Here is a 21390-nt window from a genome sequence, read left to right as displayed (position 1 = left end):
TTCTTCCAAGTGTGAAGAGCATCTCCTACTCTTGGGACGTCTGATGTTCGTCCGCCACAAGTAGTAGAGAAATGATGCCTGTGCAAAGTTTTGCGGTACACTACTTGAAAAAGCTCTCAACTCGCCCACAATGACACATTGTATGCCCATGACAATACATCCAAGGTATCGGGTAATACGAACTTGAAAAGCACCCGGGAATGTCCTGAGCGGTACTGCTGTCGGAGACACTCAGCCAGGAACAGTCTTGTGCGACTACGTCTTCAAGATGTGAAACTCAAATATTGCTATCAAATTACAAAAGGAGCATTCGTCATGTGCCAGTTGCTCAATTTTACAGGGTATCAATGTTCTTTTTTGCTTGCTCTTGGCTGCTCCTATCTCAACAGTTTCGCAATGCTTCTCACAAGACCTGAAAGTGAGTGGCGTATCCATCTCATATAATCATTCCTTCGGGTGCATCTTCTCCTTGCTCATCATCCTCGTCATCTTCGTCTAGATCATGAATCGGATACGTTAATATCGCAGCAATGCCACCCAAGGCATCAAGTCTCTGCCCACTTTCGTGATCACTGCTGAGAATCCGGGCATCACCTCCGTCCTCCCTCACCTTGTCCACCAATGCAACATATTTCTTTCTCGTGGCAATATCCAGACTGCGGAAGAGGGAGTTGTTGACGAGTAAAACGCCGCCACCTCGTCCGACAGCACCCTCATTGACTGCCTTTTCCACAGTAGAAATACCATACCACGCTCGGCCGTCGTCCCTTCGTAACCTTTCAAAGAGCTCATCCATTGCCCGTGTTTCCTTGGAGAACTTCATTTCCTTCATTGTGGCTAGTACCTCGGGGCTCTTGAGGATTTCATTAAGACTGTGCAGGTGACCGGAGCTGGAGTGGACGACAGTGGCCTCTTTGGCTATGGACATCATGGCCTTGTCGCCTTTTCGTGTGCCCTCTTCCTGGATGAACTTTTTGAAGTCGCCTGCGACAAAACCGGGGCTCGCCAACAAGAGCGGCCGCGGAGTGCCAAAGTCGATGCTTCTCAATAGAGTAGCCAGTACCTTGTCAAAGAACCTCTTCATGCCGCTGGACTGGTCCGAGCTGGCGGAGCGCTTCTTTGGTATCGTGCTCTCCACGCGCTGCTTTAGGATGGTTCTATACTCTGTGATGAGGCATATGTTCGCAATACCCTCTTGCATGACGACAGCAGCGACCGCTCCCTCTTTATCTTGCTTAAGCGCTTCCTCTAGGGTCTCTTGTGCCACCGAATCCCAGCCATGGGACTTCCACAGAGTGAATGGCCGGTTGAGCTCGAGGTCCAGTGTGTGGTACTGTCCAATGTTCACAAAGCTGTTCTCGACTATTACAGTGCCTGAGACGTGTAGTTGAGAAGCGGCTGCATCGAAAAAGGTCGAGGTGACGCGGATGACGAGGTCAGTGTGTACGCGCTCGGATTGTGTGCTGCCCGTCTTGGACTCGGTCGTGACCTTGCGTACTGCATGTGCTCTGATGATGTCTTCGGGCGAGATGAGGTTGTTGGCGTGCCACATGTCCTCGGGTTCGATTGGCACCAGCGTCACGCTCTGCGAGCCATCGCCGACAGTGGCATCAAGACGCTGGGCTGACTTGTTCTTGACCAACTGCATCTTGGTCGATGTTTGCCTCAGTTAGCCCAAGAGGCTGCAGTTTCTGGGGTGTTCTGTAAGGAGGCGATCGGGGGAGCGAGCGCGTGACGAGCAGTGGGAAGTGATGGAAGCAGCTATGTATGCAGCTTTTCGTCGTTGGTGCCTGCCTGCCCTTTCGATGATTTTAATTTGTTGCTGTCGCGCGCTTTGCGCTGCCGCAGTGGCTGAGGATTGCGACAAGGAGTCGTCGAGGCGCAAATGAATGCAGAAATGTCAAAAGTGTATCTATGTGCGTGATGGATCTTGGTTTTGGGGCCGTGTCGAGTATATTCGTGGTTTAGTTTGGCTCGTTTCTTGAAGTAATCATCGGTTGATTTAATTTGAGTCTTGGATTTTCGAGCGGCTCAAGAACTCTCTCCCCAGTGAGTCGCTATTACCCCGCTACAACGTCACTCACTGCAATTTGTGCCCGACCGCAAAGGTACCCAGTACACACTAATGGTGGGGGTTTATGTCAGCTGCTGTTTCCAGGTACGATAATGATAGGCTGGGTTATGCTTGCCAGTGGACGCGCTTCAAGCCCGTCAAGGCGGTCGGTCCCTCTTTATTGTTCCAACCTACAGATTACCTCCCTACCTAATCAACCAATTAGCTTACACCAATAACTCAACAACTCATCAGTCCATACATCGATATATTCGCAACAGACAGACAGTCTGGCGGAGCTTTAATCAATTACTGCCAATATTCCTTCAATTCGCCCACTTCTATCACAGTTGAAGTTATCACCTTTTCTGGGATTTCTGGGACATCTTGTCTCGTCCAAGCTGTCTGCTGCAGCCGACGGCTATCCTAGCTACCAGACATAGCCCAACGACCCCGGAGGTACTTTTATAAGCAACCATGAATTCGCCAAATAACCTACTCCCTGGACAGATAGCATATCTGATGAACCAGCCAGACGGGAGGACGTTTCGCATTACACGCCAGCACAGATTCGGCCTTTCTGGAGTAGCGTCGGTCACTGTCGCATTTCACATGGCAGGACAAATCCGCACCATAAATGAGCAAAAAGTGTGCATCGTGGGAAATTCAAACCTAGTAATACAGTGTCACCAAGCGGTAAACCAACTTATTACAGAAGCTGCAGAATACGACCTCAGAGTCCAACAGCCAGTGCCCTTGCCAATACTGGAGCCTAACCCACTTGAGGGACCAAATAACCTACTCCCTCGACAAATAGCATATCTAAAGTATCAGCCAGACGGGAGGAAGTTTACTATTACACGCCGGGTCGAAATCGGCCTTTCTGGAGGAGCGTCGATCCGTATCGCATTTGAAATGGCAGGACAAGTCCGCACCATAAATGGGCAAAAAGTGTGTACCGTACTACAAAATTCGAACCTGATAACACACTGGGACCAAGCTGCATTCCGAACTGTGACAGAAAATTCGCAATACAACTTTCAAGTCGCACAGCCAGCGCCGTTGCCAGCGCTGCAGCCTTACCAACGTGAGGGACCACGTTAATAAGCCATGTAAGTTCCAACTCTTTATTTCCCCTTGCCCGAGAAAAGCTTCTCCATTGCTCTCAAATCTGCAGAACCAAACTGCAAGGCCTGAAGGCCGCAGCTGACTGTCCACCACAGGTCGCCCATGGCCACAGGAGCCTGGGGATCGATCGTGTCCCCTCTTTCCATAGCGCCCGCCACGAACCCGAGAGCTAGCATGAGCCAAGTATGGGCCTCCTCGGCACTTTTGCTTCCAGGACACTGCCGGTATTCGATCGTACCGCTGGGGCAATGGTTAGAAGTAAGACACAAGGCTGGATCGACCAGGCCGGAGAAATCCCATTTGTACACGCCATGGACAAAATTGCTGGTAAACCCGTTGGCTTGACCATAGGCAGACTTGGCCGGAAAGGAGCACATTGCGGCAGCGATATCGGTCGGACTGTGGCAATAGTCCATATGTGTGAAACAGTCCAAGAGTGGGACATTTTTCAGCGTAGTGTTTTCGTGGTTTGACTGACACCAGTACGATGAGCCTCTGGATGATGGCAGCAAGAGGTCTAGACCGGGCTCAAAGTAAAGGATTGCTTTGGCAAGAGTGCCGAGACAACTCGTGGGCAGCGGCGGAGATGTGGACATGTGAACATGAGTCGACGTATTGGCAGAACTGGACAGTGTGAATGAACTTTTGAGCGTCTTGTATATCAGCGACAGGTGAGCACTCCATGGGCTGGAAAGCTCAAATATCGGAGAAACGAGTTCAATACCCCCTAGAGTCTAGCGGTGAGATTTATAAACTTGCTTTTATGCTATTTTGGAGCCTTACATAGATTCTTTCCGGGCTGAGACGGTACCGTGACTTCTTGGACAATGGACCATTCTGTGTAATTCGCTGTGCTCTTATCACAGCCCTCATTGATGTGATTGCGTATGCCAGCTTTCTTGAGCTTGGTGCTGACCTCAGTTGCCAATGACATCCAAGACTTGTGACTCTTTGAGCGACTGGAAATGAGCAACTCGAGCTCAACACCAAAGAAGAAGGAGAATTGGTTTGCCATATTGAGTGAAAGAAGTTGCTAACGATTTCAGCAAGTAAAGGTACGTGTAGTCTTTGAAGCCTGCCTTCACAGATGTCTTCTCCTTCATGGAACCGCCATCTCGACGAGTATTTATAGCTCGCTGTCAGTGGATATCTGGTAATTCTTTCCAATAATGACATCTTCTTTGGCCCTCTCCATGTTGCTCAAGATGAAACATGGCCAACTCCACATTCACCACAAACAAAAGGTGATGACATTCCTGAGCGTCAAAGCCGTCGTCTATCATTGGAAGCTGACCCTGGGAAGAGCGTGACAAAGAAGTCGAGCAGGCCATTCACTCAAGCCAAGTCGGACTCAAGCGCGCGTTCCGTGGATGGGAGAGAGATACTGTCACAAATGAGCCGGTCCATCCAGACGCCGTACCTAGCGTCCAGTTGTATCAGTCTAAATTACTCTTTCCAAGCCTGTGGAATCATTGAAAGCCAACGATATCTGAAACAAGATCCCAGGTCGAGAGAAGTCTTAGTAGAGCAACTTGTGGGTTTTTTTGGGGGCGCAAAAAATCCCGTTGAATAACAACCCTAGGCTAAGCTGGCCCCCTGGTTGATGATGATTCCAAGCGCTCTTGTTCATGGGACTAGGCGGCTGGCCTTACCAAGAATTAGTTTGTGTGTAGGGACCCCCCGTCTCATTCATTCGCACAAATGCCCTCGCTTTGGGTCAGTGGGCGATTAGGTGGTGGCGGCGGAATACGACTGATGCGTCATGGCGGCCTTTTCCCGTCGAACTGATTAACATGACTTGAGGGCTGAGGACTTGTGAATGTCTCCAGGACGGCCAGTCAAATATCTTGAAGAGTTGTACAATGGTGGGCGGTCTTGAGAGAAATCTGTCAGCATTTGGCCGGCAAGGGGAGACATTTCCACCGCAGTAGACAGGCTTGTTTTTGATCTAGACAGTCACTCTCATAGAATAGCCGGACCAATCGCCTCTCTTACCCATAAGCATATATCACTCATGTGTCCAGGTCTTGGTTCCACACGCTCTGTTTGCTCGGCCGACACACTCCTGATGGGCGCTCATCAGGTACCTAGTCATGGTAGATCTTCCAAACGAGATGTCTTTTGGGGAAAAAGAAAAGCAATGAACAGGATGAGGGAAACCATGAGGGACCAAAAAAAAAAAAAAAAAGGCCTCCCGTTTTCGGTAAACTTGCCATTTTCCATTGGCCAAGATGGCTATGTCTAGTGGGGGCCAAAAAACCACACCGAACAAGACCAGCAAGGACCTGGGTTCCGGCAAGGGTTCAGTTTACTCTTAAGCGCCGCACTATCTCGTGAATTTTCCTGATTTGGAGGAGAAAAGAGCAGTGAAACTTATCTCATGAGGGTTGGAGCATTGCATCATGGTTGAGTTATCATCTGCCCGGTGGCAGGCATCATCGTTGGTAGTATGTTAGACGCTAGGAGGGTAAGGGTTGGTGTGATATCGGCTCGTGGGTGGGGGGAGGAGACTGAGGTTGAGATGGGTACCATGCATAGGGTTTCTATTCTGGATCGAGTTGGCCATATGATAGAAGATCCGTCTGAAGGCTGCAAGGGGTTTCCCTCTTTTCAACAGACCTATCAGGTGCTCTCGATCTCTGGAGCAGCCGCCTCCATCAAGAAATATTGATCCGAAAATGAACAGCGCTGGCAAGGTTGTGTCTATCAAAATATGGTGTTTGCTCGAGTGACCTTATCCGGGTTCGGAATTAAGATTTTTTTGCCGTCATGGATCGTCCAGAGGTAGCCAGCACCTAGGCTCGCACTAACGAGCTAGGACATCAATGATAACCAGATACTTGTGTCTATCAGAAATTCCGTGATATATATTTCAGTGAGGCATCATAAGCACCTATGCCACTCAAAAAGTAATCATGAATCCAAGTAACGCTCAGTACATGAAGCCGTTCGCGGTAAGGTTGAATTATCAAGTCGTTCGCTCACGGCCGAGAGTCCAACAAACTGGCGCGCCCGCGGCTACTGCACCCCGGTCTTTGCGCTGATCACCTGCGATCTGATCATTGTGCATAGATGCAGGCAGTCCAGTACGCTGCATGATGCAGTGTAACGTTTCTAACCAAGGATCCGAGAAATTGGGTGTACAAGCTTGTTTTGTACATTAACTTTTCAAAATTGACTGATGTAGTGATACCCCCAGAATAGCACAGCACGCTTGAGCGACATGGACACGGGCATCTTTCCTTTATCAACATCAATGCGTGTCGCGATATACATAGTACCTACCACCTACATGAGGGTATAGTATACGAATTGGCGACGAGCAATACTCCTCGCCCCATGACTGCTCCTTCGTCATTTCAAAGTCGCCTTGCTGGCACTCCTCTGCTCTTTTGGCAAGACGGCCCTAGATCTCTAGTTAGTCTTTCCAAGACGTTAAAAATGATTATACTCGCTTAGCTTATCATTATTGATCCGCACTACAACTCAATCCATGGCGTGCTAGCGGCTTACCAATCCTCGTACATTTCTCGCGATCGCTGCCTATTTGGTGGACGCGTCGACGTGATATAAACATACCTACATGTCTATTGTTGTGGGTAAGCTCGAAATATAAATATTTTGGACTACGGCATATCGCGTTATGGCAACATTTACACATTTCCTATACAAGTCAATATTCCATCATTGCCTCAGTGACATCCATAATGACCTCGCAAGATCCTACCGCGCCCACGCATCCCGTGCACGTCGTCCAGACGTTGGAAAGCTACAACGAGCTGCTATCGTCACACCAATATGTCGTGGTTGATTTCCACGCCACCTGGTGTGGCCCCGTAAGCCCATCATTAACCTTCCCGTAGTATCATATTATAACCCCCTTTTTGCCACCAGTGCAAAGCCATGAATCCCCTCTTTACCCAACACGCCACAAAGCACGCTTCTCCTGGCCAAATCGCCTTTGCCAAGATCGACATCGACGAGGTGCCCGACGTAGCGGCGCGGTACCGCGTCACTCACATTCCCACGTTTCTCTTTGTCCGCAACGGCGAGGCATATGAAGAGGTCCGGTCCGCCAACCCGCCCAAGCTTCAGGCTGCGATCGAGGAAATGGCCGCTGAACAGATCGCAAAGGGAAATGTGACGGCCGCGGGAAAAGGTGGTGCCAAGGATGACGGTAATGAGGTGGCCAAGGCTATCGAGGACAGCGATTGGTAGTTGATGTATGAAGAGAAGGGGAAAAAAGCAATTCAAGTGAAAAGTGTTTAAATTCTTTCTACAGACACGGTGGTATCATAAATAAAAACGCCAATTAACGCCAATGCTTTCCAAACAACGAGTATTCGGACTACTAGTTATCATGGATTCTGCCACATGACGAGCACACAAGCTTCTGCTGACCAGCAACCTTTTTCGACTTGAACTCGCGACTTCCGCATTTGGAGCACTGTGGGTTTCCCTGATCACTCGTTTCGGGATCGCTGATTTCCTCGCTTGTCAGGGTACTCACAACACTCGTCTGGCGATCACGGTGAGGACGCCCCCCTGGTGGGGCTAGCAGATCCTTGGACGGCATGCTCTTCCTCCTTCCGGATTGTTCAGTCTTATCGGGACTACTCGAGTGCGAGTGTGGTTGGATCACACGAGACCCTAAACTCTTGCGCCTTCTATCGTCAGATTCCGGTACTGGAGTCAGCATGGCCGCTCCCGATTCACTTGTCTTGCTGTCCCTCCGATCAGAGGTCCCGGCCCCAGCATTTCCCTTCAGCGTACTGCCTATGCCTTTCCACCGATTCAGATTCCAGAATGAAAGGGTAGGGCCGGAATGATCAACATGGGGCCCGCCTTCCTTGTCTTCATCTTCCTCATCCACACTTCTGAATGTGAAACTCGGAGGAGGAGGTCTGTCAAGCCGATCTTGATCGCTTGTCTTGACGCTCGATGATGGACTTGTGGGCTGAAGTGGTGGTGATGCCAGAGAACTAGCGTATGGCTGCCGCCGGGCTTCCGAAGCGGCATTGTGCGCGTTTGACGGAATCGGAGTGCGTGCTTTGGCAGGGCTCATGGACCGTTCACTCCTAACAGGGGTAGCAAGCGCAATGGAGCTCGGCCGCGATGGGATACCTTCGACTCCTTGTCGCCAGGACATGATTCTTTCAGAGCTAAATTGTGGGGTTCCAGGTCCAAGGCCAGATGGTGCTTGAGATATTGATCCACGTCGTGAGGCCGGTTCTTTGGTGCCAGTGCTGGTACTCGTCTTGACGCTTCCACTCCGTCCCAAAAGTCCATCCTTGCCAACTCGGCGCGAGAAGGTAGATCCGGCTTCCCAGCTATCGTGGCGTCGCTTGGCGAATGCGCAGTCCTGACGAAAGACCTTGATGATGCCAGAATGATCTGTCGTTACCACGACATTGCCATCATGGTGTTTTGACCGGGCAATGAAAGCTGGTGTTTCCATGGGTTTCTTAATCGCCAATGTTTTGTCGGGGACAGATTCCTGGCCGAGCGTGGTCTGGCTCATATTCGCCTCTTCCCTGCTCATCAGCGTCACGGGCGGCGGGTTGCACAAGGCGAAAATGGGATCTTGCGAAGCCTGCAAAAGTTGTCGGGTAGCGGTTGGTGCAAAAATGGCCTGTGTAATGATTGCAGAATTGGCCTCGAAATGTTCAGTCGGACGCTTCTCTTTGTTGTCTGACTGCGAAGGACCTGTCGACCAAATGAATGCTCTCTTGTCCTCGCTTCCACAAATGACATAGTTGCCATCGTCGCTGAAGCTGGCACGGATTTGGTTGCTCGTGTTTTCGTGCCCCTTGAACTTGAGCTCTAGCGCCTTGTCACGCAGGTTGTAGATGCGCACACGGGAATCATTGGAGGTAACCAAGACTTTTACCTCACCATCCAGCACATCTGGCGGGGAAGTCATGGTTTGGATGCCTGTGATTTTGCTCCCTTTGGCATTCTTGCCTCGAGATGAGCGAACATGCATCTGTGTCTCAAACTTCAATCCCTCCGTCTCGTAAAAGGTACAGAGACCGTTTAGACACCCAGCTATGCATGTCTTGCCGTCGGGAGAAAATGCAACGGCAGTAACCAAGTCGGCTATTTGACTTGAAAAGGCCACAGACTTGTCTGGGATGCTCCACAGTCTGAGAATGGAGTCTAATGATCCGGCCAGGAAGAACCGGTCGTCCCTAGGGTGGAAAGCAATCGAGGTAACAAAGTCTTTATGCTTGAAGGTGCAAAGGCATTCGTCCCTACTCAAGTGCCATAGACGGACAGTCTTGTCCATCGACGAGGACAGCAGAAAATTGTTTTTGCTCCAGCTCAGATCGAGGATCTCGCCCGTATGGCCTGAGAATTCACGAATTGGCCGTGGCCGGAAGACGGGCGCGCTAAGCCTTTCACCTGCGCCAACATCTGCAGACACGGATTCTTCCTCGTACGCCTTGCGGTCTTCCTGAGTCGCGATCACTGCCCAAACTCTCACAATCCTGTCTCGCCCTGCAGTTGCCAGATACTTTCCATCTTTGCTGAACTCCATGGCCCATATGGGACCGCCCGGGTTGAGATCTTTCCGTCCAAAGCCCCGTACCGGCTGTACGGGTGCTCCATTAATAGCAGGATTTTCACCATCATCTTCTTGGGGGGCCTGTAAAAGATATTAGCAGAGCCGTATATATGCTTAGATCGAAAGTATACAGGTAAAAGATGTATGTGGTCAAGTATACCATGCGTCCCGCAAGCAGCCTTTGCCCTTGCACTTGGACGTTAACAAGAGTTACACCACTTACCTCGGTACCAACAAGCTCTTGCGCAAGGAACATGCGATTAAACTCCTTTTCCTTCTTGTGATGTGTTCTCACTCTAATGTAGCGCGGCGGTTCTTTGTGTCGTGGAATGTAGCCGTTAAAGTCAATATCCGAACTGAAAGCGACCGCATTAGCGCCCTCGGTGCGCATATCGCTAATTTCGGAGGCGCCATCGTCCATGTCATCCCCTCTCTTCTTGTTTCCAATCATGCTCAATCGGCTGAGGAATGAGGCGGGCTTTCTCCTGTCTCGAAGATGTTCAGGGTGCAGCGGAGCTTGTTTCGCAGCGAGGTCGGAACTAGGTCGTGGGAGAGACTCATTGGCAGGACTGTCAGGCCTGCCAGGTCCACGGAGTTTTGGCGGAATAGCTCGATCAGTGTTGGTCCTCACAAAGATATGCTAGCAAGTCTTGTTTAGCAAGTCTTCTTGTTTTTTCCTTCTTCCTTTGGGCAGATTTGACCAAGTCGGGGTGAAAGACGCACATGGGACAAAGGATCGATTGCCGGCTCCGAGGGCGTCGCCGGGTTGGGGCGAGGTTTCGCATCTTTAACATCTTTCCCAGCAGTTTCCTTACGTGATAACTTCGCGGGTCCCTTCTTATTCGGCTGACCCGCATTCAAGGGGGTGGACTGAGCACTGTCGCCAGGCAAGACTGGTTATTGGTTAGTATGGGAAATATACATAGTGGCACCAGTATAATGACGGGCGCATCTGCCCTAAAATGGATGCCTGGCGATCGCCTTGGCATGGTGAGAAAAAATAGGAAAAAAGGATGCAGCATATGCATAGTCAGCAGACCGCGCCTCAAGAACAGCCACGGAGCTGGGAATGGGATCCCAATCGCGGCACTGCGGCACAGGGGCAGAGTGACTGGCGGGCGGGGTGCGAGTGGAAGCTCACCTTGGGAAGTAGCGGCCACGACTGCCGTCCCCGGCGGTGTCTGTGTGATTGCATTTGCAGCCGAGATATGCGAGTCCGAGTTTCCAGCTATCGTGACTCCCGTCTCGGATGCAGATTTTGTTTCCTCGGCTTGAATGCCACTTGGCGCGCTCTTCTTTGCTGTGAGGCTAGACATGTTGTTGTGAGCGAGGGAGGCATATATTCCGTAAGACGAAGCTGTGTCGCCCTGTGCCGTAGCTGAGCCTGCAAGACAATGCGCAGTAAGCTGAACAGATGACAGCAGCAAAAAGCTGCGATCTCACTGTCTTTCCCTTTCGCTCGTCTCTTTCTCTCCCTCTGGCCTAGATTTCCATGGCGGCGACCCGAGAGGTCGGTTTTTTTTCGGATGTCACCGTAGCGGTCGCGGGGCAGGTACCACAAGAAGAAGCGTCGTCGTCTGCGATTAGTGCTAAGGTAGCATATATCGGTAGCGCCAGGGGCCGTTGCAAGTCTGGATGCACAGAGACCGTTGAGGTGGCCCGTGAACAGCAGGCGGTGAATACGAAGAATGCGAAAAATGCGAGCAGACAAGCCAGCGACTCTATTTGATGGGGTTTCGTGAGATGAGGATAGTAGACCGACCGTCTTTTCTTCGGCGGGGCGTTGCTCAAGGGGCTATCCTAGAGTGGTTGGTGTATGGTAATTACGGAATACTCGTAGCTATTGTCTATTAGAAGGGCCTCTAGAGAATGTTCCAAGACAAGAATGGTGATATCTCCGAAGATCGATAGAGCAGATCCTTTTTTTCCCGAATAATAAGAACAATTATAGGAGAAGATAAGGTAGGACTGTAAATTTGCTTTGGGTGTTTTTCTACCTCGTCAATGTTGTGAAGTGAATTGCTTTCCAGGTAACCCAAGCGACCCCTCGCCTGTGGACTTTTCAAATCCCTCCAATCTACCTGCTAGGCAGTCCATTGGGTAGGTAGAGCATCCTGGTCAGGAGGGGAGCTATGACGTCGCCCCCGTACGTAATGATGTTTTAACACCAGCCCGTAGTTACTGGATCACTCACTAATACACTCACTATTTGAGGGCTACAAGGTTGGATAGTACATTATGTAGTCCCTGAAGAACAAAGCAAGAATGAACCTAGAACGTCGGCGGCTCTATCCGCAATTGATGGACACACTAATCTTTGCTACCCCATTGAACCCCTTGGAAGTCAACATCTGTCATGGTAAATTGCATCGTGGACAAGAAGGGTGACTAAGGGGGATGGGTTTGGTTTGATCTTCTCTTCCAGCTCATGCAACATGACTGCATATCCAATCCCACATTTTCAATACCTGCGCTTGTGAAAGCGGATGAACTTGCGCCATGGTCTTTGACACGCGACAACTATTTTTTGTATCAAAAACCCGAGGCTTGTGGGTGGTGCCATTTACGATTGGTTCGTCGCGATATTTCTGCTGCCAGAATCCCACTAATTTCTGCGCGGGGTGCAGATGCCCGTCGCCGCCGCCAACATCCAGGGCCTTCTCCAGGCGGCTGATCCACTCGCGGGGTGACACTATTTCAAAAGAAGTGGACCGGCTCCCTTTATCGTCTTGAACCCATTCCAGCATGTCGCGCCATGCAGGTTGCCGGTGCGGGTTCAAAACATGGTACACCGGACTTGCACCACCGGGCTCCGGAGCAGTACGACGACGACCATCAGTGTCATGTATGATGATTTCCAAAAGAGCTTGTGCCGCCTGGTCAACGGGCAGCCAGTTCAAACTCTCGTCCTGCAAGTCGGGCAGGCAGCCGGTGATCTTTGCCGTCGAGAGCATTAGCGGGTATGCTTCGCTGGCATTCCAAACACCAGCTGCATTTCCGCACAGCTGACCAACACGGACAACGGACACTTGAGGATGTCCATGGACAAAATCTTCTTCTGCCGCCTTGCTGACGCAGTGATGATTCGCTGCTGAACAGACCTGCTCCGCTACCCACTTTGACCTAGAATAACCCAACGGAGCGGCGTCGGATGGGTTCGATGGGATCGACTCGAGTATGCGCTGCTCCGACGACCTGCTCACTGAAGCCGTGGAGCTCACAAAGACAAGATTCGATCCAATGGAAATTGCAAATCGAATCATATGATGCAGTCCGCGGATGTGGTCCTCGAATGAGCCTAGTCGAAGGCTGAAATTCACTGTCCAAGCCGCATGGACAAAGATGGAACAATCCTGGCTGATGCGGCCTCTCATCTCTTCCGAGAGTCCTAGATGTGCATTGAAAATGTCACATGGTAGACAGACTACCTTTTGCTCGAGGGATGGGTGCGATGCGAATTGTTCCAGCTCACAGAGTCCACGCGCTCGTAGACTTTGGGACACTCGTTCATGGGCTGCGTTCGCTGTTTGCGCACGAACAAGACAATATATTTTGCGCATCTCAGGAGATTCTCGCAAACAGTGTAAGAGATGAGCCCCAAGTGCCCCGGTTGCGCCTGTCAGAATGATGCCGCGACGATTCCCTTCCCTTGATTTGACCTGAGATACTGTTGCAGGATCAAAGTCTCTGTACACTTTAGTCAATGTGGCCATCTGCTTCATCTCGGAACTCTCGATAGCTGTATTCTCAAGGCAATTGCCCTTTTCGTTACCTTGCCGCACAGTCTGAATATATAACGCCAAGTTCCGGACTGTCTGCTGCTCATAGATGACATTGAGTGGCAATGGGCACGATCCAGGCGGTACAAGACTGGTCTCCACCAGCTTGCGTATTTGAATACAAGCAATCGAGTCGACTCCTTGCCTGAAAATGTCATCATCAGGATCAATGACTCGGTCGATAATTTGTGAGAACTTCCCCACGATCATCTCCTGAAGCTGTGCTGTATTCAGAGTCTCATGGTGAAAGTGCTGATCCTTCCCAGCTCCGTAGACAGACTCAATCAGCTCTGCATATTTTTCTTCCGCTTGACGTCTCATGACGGTTCCTTTGCTGCTCTTTTCTAGATTTTCTTGGCCGCCCTTCTTGGACACCACCACCAAGGCTGTTTTGGTGAGACGAGAGTGGCTTTGCGAAGCACTGTTGATGCGCTCTATAGAAGGCCACACACCCTCTATGACTTTGGCTTTGGACAGATTTTCCGACCTGGGAAATAAGAGTGCGCCTGGAAATTCTCGTCCCGTGCCAAACACGAAGATGTCTTCGAGCAGATCAGCTCCACCCAGAATGTCTCCTTCGAGCGGAGCTGGGTCGAACTTTTTGCCGTTGGCTAAAGTGATTTGCGCATCGGATCTGCTATGATACCGCCACGCATTCGATATAGCATCGTGCGGTTGGAATAAATCAGAAGTTGCGTACGACCCGTCCTGACGATTCTGCTTCGTTCTCAAAGGCCAACCAGGCTTGGCCACGAGCTCAAACAAGCCGCCGTCTCGGGGCTCGAAAGAGATAAATTCATCGTTCGTCACGGGTCGCAGGTACTGCCACTCCTTGTCGCTATCGTAGTCGCGGTGCGACGACATGAGGAACCCGCATTCGGCGCTGCCCATCCGCGAGACAAGCTTCACACCTTGCCGCACGAGTTCATCGCCCACGGTGGCTGCGAGCGCAGCTCCTCCGACGCCTACCAGACTCATTCCCTGGAGTAGCCGCAGGCCCTCGCGATCGCTGGCGAGGCCCTGCAGGACATACGGCACGCTGGTAAAATACTCCACGCACACGCTAGATGGGCTATTTTTCCTTGAGAACTCAATTGCCTTTCTGACATTAGTTTCGGTGACGGGCACTTTCCCCTCGGGGAAGAACCATATCATGGCACCGCCCGTCCATGCACGAAAACAATCGGCCAGGCCGCCGTGGTAAAGGGGCGTCGTGGTAAAGGTGGCGCTGTGCTCATGGCCCGTCAAGCGTGGCAGCACGCCGACGGCTCCCCAATGGGTTTGAACTATGGGCTTGGGTAGACCTGATGATGTGCCCGAGGTATGTCTCAGATACGCAACGTCTGAGCTTTTCGGAACATGCTGATTTGGGGATATGGTTGCTTTGGCATCTGCGCACTGGTAGTCTGGGATGTGCTGAAAGGTGATGCCCTCAATGGGTTGCGTTGTCCATTTTTCATGCGTCTTGTCTATGAGTATTGTCATTGCCGCTTCACCCTCGCATAGATGTTTAATTGCTGGAGCCTCAAGCTGTGGTCTGCAAATTGGAGATGAGCGATGTATTCGGTATTGACAGGAATGTAGGTCACCTACGCAAGGAGCAAGGCTGTATGACCCAAGCGCATCAGGCCCAGCCATGTCAGTACAAAGTCGAGGCTGCTGCTGCATAGCAACCCGATCATCGCAGGTGACTCGTTTTTGATAGCTCCGTGCAATTCTCTGGACAGAATTCTGGCGGCATCCCTGGACCGGCTGTTCAGGGCACCGAATGTAAGAAAGGGCAAGCCTTGTCGATCGTCAGACGAGAGACTGGTTATATTTACTAGTGGGACGACTCACCATCATCATGCTGATGAGCAGTGAAATCTGCAAACCCAATGGCAGGGTCGTCGGGTGTCTCCTGCGCCTTGTTGTCTACGAGCTGGAGAACAGTATGATAAGCTGTCTTGGCACCTTTTGGCTGTTGGCCTTTCCATTCTGCAGATTCGCCCAGCGTGCAGGTGAAGTAATTCAAGGCTTTCAAATCCGTGTCACCCATATTCATAGTACGTAGCAATGGCTGAGTTGCGACAAACGTAGCCATCAACTGTACATGGATGAATGCAAACCTCAAAAAGGAAATCATGCACTCTGATTATAGTTCATTATTCGGCCCTCGGAGCTTTATTCGACAAGACCGAGAGCAATCTGAGCTTTTCTCCACTGGCAAAGACGGGTACATATTTCAATAAACGTATGAAACGGGAAAAGGTCTAAAACTTTTCATGTTTAATGATTGGCATATCTGGCCAGCCTAGTAACTCTGTTGTCATGAGATTCGTGTGCCATTCCGCTCTAATGCAACATTGTGGGATCATATTTTGTGAGATCCCAGCGCTACAAACGTATCAGGCAGGAGTTCAAAGCCCTTGCACGGCGTTAATTGATTTAGGTCAGTATTGCTCCTCTGTTTTCATTACATTATACATTCAAGTAATGAAATATGAGAGGTCTCGTACCAATTCAGTTGGATCAGTCCAGACTCACTCACGAGCTTGGTATGGGTCATCATGAGGTCATCGACTTGGAGAATTGGCATGTAGCCGCACAAACGCACCAAGTAGGTTCAGTTGCTCATGCATGGCGTTTCCTCAACAATACCGGATATTTCTCGTCCAGGCGGGATGAAATAATTTGCATAATTGAATATTCCAATCCGGATAGTCATGTATGCGCGTTTGCATCCATTAGCAGTGTTCACGGCATCCCATCCCCCGGCCAGCGATAATCAAAGTATTCAACCTGACCGCACGCCAACATGATACCCAAAGCAATCTCGGATATCCTTGAGCTGTCAAACTCTCAAACGGTCCCGCGGCTTGGCTTTGGCGTTTACAAATCACCGCCAGAAGTATGCGTGCAGTCGTGTTTGGCGGCGCTGGACAACGGCTACAGACACATTGACACGGCGCAATTCTACAGCAACGAGAACCAGGTCGGAGAGGCATGGAAGAAGGCGGGTCTATCGCGTGACAATGTATACCTGACGACCAAGATACTTGATGCAGCCGGTTCCGTGGATAAGAGCTACAGGCAGTGTCTGGAAAGTGTTGAGAAGCTCGACCGCACCGGGGGCTACGTTGATCTGTTCTTGATTCACAGCTCCAACTGTGGGAGGGAGAAGCGCAAGGAGCTGTGGCAAGCTCTGGAGAGGCTTTACAAGGAGGGAGGAGCCAAAAGTATTGGAGTCAGCAATTATGGCGTTCAGCATATTGAAGAGATGAAGGAGTATGCAGAGGTCTGGCCGCCTCATGTGAACCAAATCGAGGTGAGTGACTTGCAGCCAACAAACAAATCGATGAGTCGGTACCCTAATACGTTTGACACAGTTGCATCCGTGGTGCCAACAAGCAAAGACGGTGAAATACTGTGGACAGCACAACATTGCAGTGGAGGCATACTGTCCCATTGTAAGGAACAAGAAATCGGATGACCCAGCCCTCAAGAAAATTTCCGAGAAGCACAAAGTCACCGCTTCTCAGGTACTGATTCGATGGTCACTTCAAAGAGGATATATACCCCTTCCCAAGAGCGACACGCCTTCTCGCATCAAGGAGAATGCGGATGTTTATAGATTCGACCTGGACGATGATGACATGGCCATTTTGAACCAGCTTGACCAAGGCCGAGATGGAGCTATCGTGAAGGCAGTGGACGAATAGACTCAAGTATAGAATGTATATAACATTTATTCTCGGGCAAATAGTATTATATACCCTACTCTACATTTCCCATCGCCAATTATAAATATTCTGGAAAATACAGCAACAGTCCTTACATTAATACACGTTTCATAACGATCGAATACGAGTAGCACATGAGCCATACATGGAAGCTATATAAACACTCCGGCCTTTGTTTTTCAGCAGGCAAACATCTTTGTCGTACTAACATTGACCCTACTCCAATCATCTCCTCTCCACCATGCCGATAGTATGGTGAGGGGCCAGTAAACATGGTACAACACTACAGCTGGCCACGGATCCCATACCTCGAAAGTGCCCTCCTTCCAAGTCAAAACATGAATCAGGAACTCCGTTAAACAACAGAAAAGCTGATGAACAGACTTTTGGCCGGCAACAAAGTTCAATATGGGCTGGAGAACAAGAGTGAAAAGATCATGAGCGATCCAGAATCTTGGCAGTGTGCTCTTGGGAGGGAACACAATCATTTCCTCCCGCAGTCCATTCTGCTTCAGTACATGAGCATAGCTCTCGGGCGTCTCCTCGAGGGCCGACAGGTACGCCTTGACCATGGCTGACGTTGTGGCAGCGCCGTCACCGCCGCTGCCGTGTTGCTGCTGGGCAAAGAGCGTCACGGCCGTGTGGGCGCGCGGATTGCACTCAATGGCGTAGAGGGACCGCTCAATTGTGTGCTCATCCACGGCGCTGTCCCGGACCATGAAGTCAAAGCTCAGGTGGCCCGTGAACTGCTCCGAGTTGGGCGAGCGAAAAATGTACTCGCGCGTAAAGGCCAGCATGGCCCGCGACAGCGCCGATTGGGGTTCCAGGGCCCGGTAGTGCATGAGGAGCTCGGCGCTTGGGCAGGCTACGAAGCACTTGACCTCTCCCCGGACAATCAAGGCGTGAGTACAATACTCTTCGCCTCCTGTGATGAATTCTTGAAGGATCCAGGGACGTTGCGGGCTGATGGAGAGGCGGGATATGTACCTCTTTGTTGCCTCTTTGGTGTCGAGTGGGAGGAGCGTCATGTTCCCGCGATTGGCATCGTCCACTCCAACGGTTTTGAGTATAAACTTGCGGGCTGGAGACATGCCATGGAATTTCAATAATATGTTTAGAGCATCGTCTGGGCATGTCAAGTTGTGTGTTTCTGGAACGGGCAGACCGAGTCTATGTGCCTCGCGCATGAACAAGTCCTTTTCATGCAATGTTTCCGTTTCTTGGACCCCGAATTGGATACACTTGCATCTTGTTTCCCGCTCAATGAGCTCCTTGGCCTTGGCATCCTCGAGGGCACTAGCGACGCCGGAGCAAGATACCCAGAGATCGACATCTTCTTCCCTGACTATCCGCAGCATCTGCTGAACGTAGCTTCGCGAGGACTGTACGGAAGAAGACGGTGATTTCATTGATCTGAATTTCGAGAGGCCCTTTGAGTACCGCCCGGAGCAAGGAATGGCTTGGTTCTCGAAATCAGCACCCACAACCCGATGACCCTGGAGATAAAAGGCGCGCGCAATTGTCAAGCCTTTGGCCATGCCAACCCCAGTGACGAGAACTGTTCGGCTCCTGACTGGACTGAGGCATTTCGGCTTTGGATATCTTGATGATCCCAGCATCGATGCCCATGGTCGGAAGAAAATGACCAGCAACGCCAATGCAATCGACCAAGGAGCCAGTATCACACTGACGGCGACCAGCGCAAGAGAACGAGTGGCGCTGTATAAACCCATTCGAATCATGATTAGCTACAGTCTTTTAGACAACACAAGTGCGCCGCACGTAGAAAGTGAGCTGTCTCTACAACGGCTTCGTGTGTGCTGATGCAAAGCACTGCGCTGGTATTTTGGTGGATATAACGGAGCTAGATCATGGAGGTGGTTTGACAGCAATTGAGTTTTCGCGTAGCGCGGCAAATCAAGCACGCGAGATTAGTGCAAAGTTTGATAAATGAATAAACTCTTGGTTTGAATGATGCTTGAAGGAATTTATGTTTGTACATGCATGGATATCATTGAGATGATGAGCACCTCCAAAAACTATCGTCCTAGTAGTAGTCAAATGTCTTAACCTGCCACTCATGAATCATCAACCCCACAAGAAAAGAACAACACATCAATCAATACCATGCTGTCGAGCCATGGAAAAAGTAAACTAATGCTTGCACAATAGCACGATCTACATTCCTGAGCGACGGATTGCGGGCGAGGCATTCAAAGTGCATAGGCCTAGCTAGTATGAGCCGACTTCAACGGACATCGCTTGTACGCATCAGATCAATATGAGTGGGCTAGATGCGTCTCGCCTACTACAACTTATTCGATTATCGCGCAATTAAATCTAAACCAGTTCAATCTTTGTTTTCATCCAAGCCATGCGGCCGCACTCAGTAAGCATTTTGATCTAGGCATAAATCATACGATAATGGGGAGCAGTTGTATCTTTCAAGGAGTATCTAGGAATTACTGCCGTTTAATCGTCTCAAAGGTTCTCACAACTTTACGATACACCCATTGTGAATCGTGCGCTCAAAACTCCACTTGACTAAACCTTTACACATCTTGTGATTTCAAGAGCATCCTATCAACGTCAGCATCAATTGATTCTTGTCAGGAGTGTCGCATCTTACCGGCACGCCACTCGGCTCCCATCCTTCCACAAATTCGCTCTTGTATACGAGATCGGGGTTACCCTTGGGCCCATCGTTGCTGGCAGATGCAAACCGCTGGCGTTTCTGATCGACGGTGCTTCTAACATACTCGAGGTACGGAGGATTGCCCGGTTTGACCACTGTGGAGAGGTTAGTATAAAAGACTGGACATAGGACAAGGCGTCCAGGCATGTAATACCATTGTCCGCCGCATAAACCGATCCGTATCCCACAAGACCAAGTTCTTCACACAGTTTGAGATCCGGCGTGTAAAACGGTTTCTGGTGGTCCAGGAAGAGCAGATCAATGTGCTCTACCACGCCGTCTCGATGTAAACGCCGCAGCCCATCCGAGCTGGAGCCGATGACCACGGTCACGATATCGCCGAGGCCGGCGAGATCAACCAGCGACGAGGTCACGGCCCCGAACTCGGGATTGTGCTCTAGACTGTAGTACCGCTTGCCGCCGGCTCTTTTCATGGCGGCCGCGAACGCAATGGCAGAGTACCCGACATAAGCACCAATCTCGACCATGACCTGGGGTTTGACTTCGGCAATCAAGTCCACGACGGTCTTGGACTTGTACTCGCCGATATTCATGAGGTACTTTTTGGTTTTGCCATATTCGTCAATGGCATCGAGGACTTTCTGCGGATTGCCGCGCAGTTGTTCCAAGTTTGGGTGGCTGTAGATGAAGTGTAAGAGAGCTATTTCTCGTCCATCGTTAAACTGCAAAAGAATCAGACTTGAGAAAAACATACAATCAAAGGAGAATCAAGAAAAGAATATCACGGAGACATACATAGACCTCTTCTTGTGGTTGATAGGCTGTGCCTTTAAAGTCCTTGTGTACTGCCCCTGCCATGGCTACTCAAGGTGGTAAATCGACAAGTTTCTAGTGTGTGAGACGCGATCTTTGAGAAATTGCTCTCGAGCTTCACGCGTTTCTGTTGATTTTTCTCTTCGGACAAGGTGCTCTAGGCAACGACGGACTTTGCATTCTGCCTGTCAGAATACTAAAGGGCCTTGGTCTGCGCTTGTATTCGGTTGTTGGTGCATGCGGCTCGAAGCAATGTGATGTGTCACTACTCCGTGTCTTGGAGTCATTGACTTATCGTGACGACACGAAGACGCAGAGGTACGTCTCTGTGACCCGGAGCACATTTCCGCCAATCAGCTGCCTCGCATCGAGAGTACTCTACTATATGTTACGTGCAGAAACGTGGATGGTGTTCCAGATCAAATGCCAACTCTATACTGGGACTAATTCTTCTAGACGACTACTAGCCCCTTCTTGAGTCCACCATCTCGGCAAGCTGAATTAAGGATGACCCAGGTAGAAAGACTCCCTGCATAGACAGCTATTGCCGATCAGGGACCACACTAGGCGGGCGCGCTACTATATGATTCGTAGCACTGTTGATCGTCCGCGGATCGTCGCGTCTCACGAAGGGTAAAACTGCCTTGGGTCAAGCTTTCCTCATGATGCTC

General features: G+C 50.4%; 8 protein-coding genes across 8 annotated transcripts; 2 read left to right on the top strand and 6 right to left on the bottom strand.

Annotated features, from left to right (window-relative positions):
* Positions 1 to 436: 436 nt before the first annotated feature.
* On the bottom strand, positions 437 to 1648 carry PFICI_12767 (uncharacterized protein; the record flags this gene model as incomplete). The annotated part of the gene is made up of 1 exon (XM_007841348.1): positions 437 to 1648. The coding sequence occupies one exon, from the start codon at positions 1646 to 1648 to the stop codon at positions 437 to 439; it is 1212 nt and encodes a 403-aa protein (XP_007839539.1).
* A 1532-nt stretch (positions 1649 to 3180) lies between these two features.
* PFICI_12766 (uncharacterized protein) lies at positions 3181 to 4196 on the bottom strand (the record flags this gene model as incomplete). The annotated part of the gene is made up of 2 exons (XM_007841347.1): positions 3181 to 3908; positions 3965 to 4196. The coding sequence occupies 2 exons, from the start codon at positions 4194 to 4196 to the stop codon at positions 3181 to 3183; spliced, it is 960 nt and encodes a 319-aa protein (XP_007839538.1).
* Positions 4197 to 6888: 2692 nt separating this feature from the next.
* Positions 6889 to 7399, top strand: PFICI_12765 (uncharacterized protein; the record flags this gene model as incomplete). Its single annotated transcript, XM_007841346.1, has 2 exons — positions 6889 to 7017; positions 7076 to 7399. 2 exons carry the CDS (start codon positions 6889 to 6891, stop codon positions 7397 to 7399), a joined length of 453 nt encoding a protein of 150 aa, XP_007839537.1.
* A 133-nt stretch (positions 7400 to 7532) lies between these two features.
* Positions 7533 to 11065, bottom strand: PFICI_12764 (uncharacterized protein; the record flags this gene model as incomplete). Its single annotated transcript, XM_007841345.1, has 4 exons — positions 7533 to 9830; positions 9973 to 10389; positions 10473 to 10642; positions 10891 to 11065. The coding sequence occupies 4 exons, from the start codon at positions 11063 to 11065 to the stop codon at positions 7533 to 7535; spliced, it is 3060 nt and encodes a 1019-aa protein (XP_007839536.1).
* A 1110-nt stretch (positions 11066 to 12175) lies between these two features.
* Positions 12176 to 15566, bottom strand: PFICI_12763 (uncharacterized protein; the record flags this gene model as incomplete). Its single annotated transcript, XM_007841344.1, has 3 exons — positions 12176 to 15065; positions 15122 to 15314; positions 15368 to 15566. 3 exons carry the CDS (start codon positions 15564 to 15566, stop codon positions 12176 to 12178), a joined length of 3282 nt encoding a protein of 1093 aa, XP_007839535.1.
* A 759-nt stretch (positions 15567 to 16325) lies between these two features.
* On the top strand, positions 16326 to 17229 carry PFICI_12762 (uncharacterized protein; the record flags this gene model as incomplete). Its single annotated transcript, XM_007841343.1, has 2 exons — positions 16326 to 16835; positions 16897 to 17229. The coding sequence occupies 2 exons, from the start codon at positions 16326 to 16328 to the stop codon at positions 17227 to 17229; spliced, it is 843 nt and encodes a 280-aa protein (XP_007839534.1).
* Positions 17230 to 17429: 200 nt separating this feature from the next.
* PFICI_12761 (uncharacterized protein) lies at positions 17430 to 18992 on the bottom strand (the record flags this gene model as incomplete). The annotated part of the gene is made up of 1 exon (XM_007841342.1): positions 17430 to 18992. The coding sequence occupies one exon, from the start codon at positions 18990 to 18992 to the stop codon at positions 17430 to 17432; it is 1563 nt and encodes a 520-aa protein (XP_007839533.1).
* An 802-nt stretch (positions 18993 to 19794) lies between these two features.
* PFICI_12760 (uncharacterized protein) lies at positions 19795 to 20764 on the bottom strand (the record flags this gene model as incomplete). The annotated part of the gene is made up of 4 exons (XM_007841341.1): positions 19795 to 19830; positions 19880 to 20040; positions 20100 to 20628; positions 20702 to 20764. The coding sequence occupies 4 exons, from the start codon at positions 20762 to 20764 to the stop codon at positions 19795 to 19797; spliced, it is 789 nt and encodes a 262-aa protein (XP_007839532.1).
* Positions 20765 to 21390: the final 626 nt, after the last annotated feature.

This window comes from Pestalotiopsis fici (genome assembly GCF_000516985.1).
Source record: "Pestalotiopsis fici W106-1 unplaced genomic scaffold PFICI_Scf_10, whole genome shotgun sequence".
Classification (NCBI taxonomy): domain Eukaryota; kingdom Fungi; phylum Ascomycota; class Sordariomycetes; order Amphisphaeriales; family Sporocadaceae; genus Pestalotiopsis; species Pestalotiopsis fici.
This window is presented reverse-complemented; position numbering and strand designations above follow the sequence as displayed.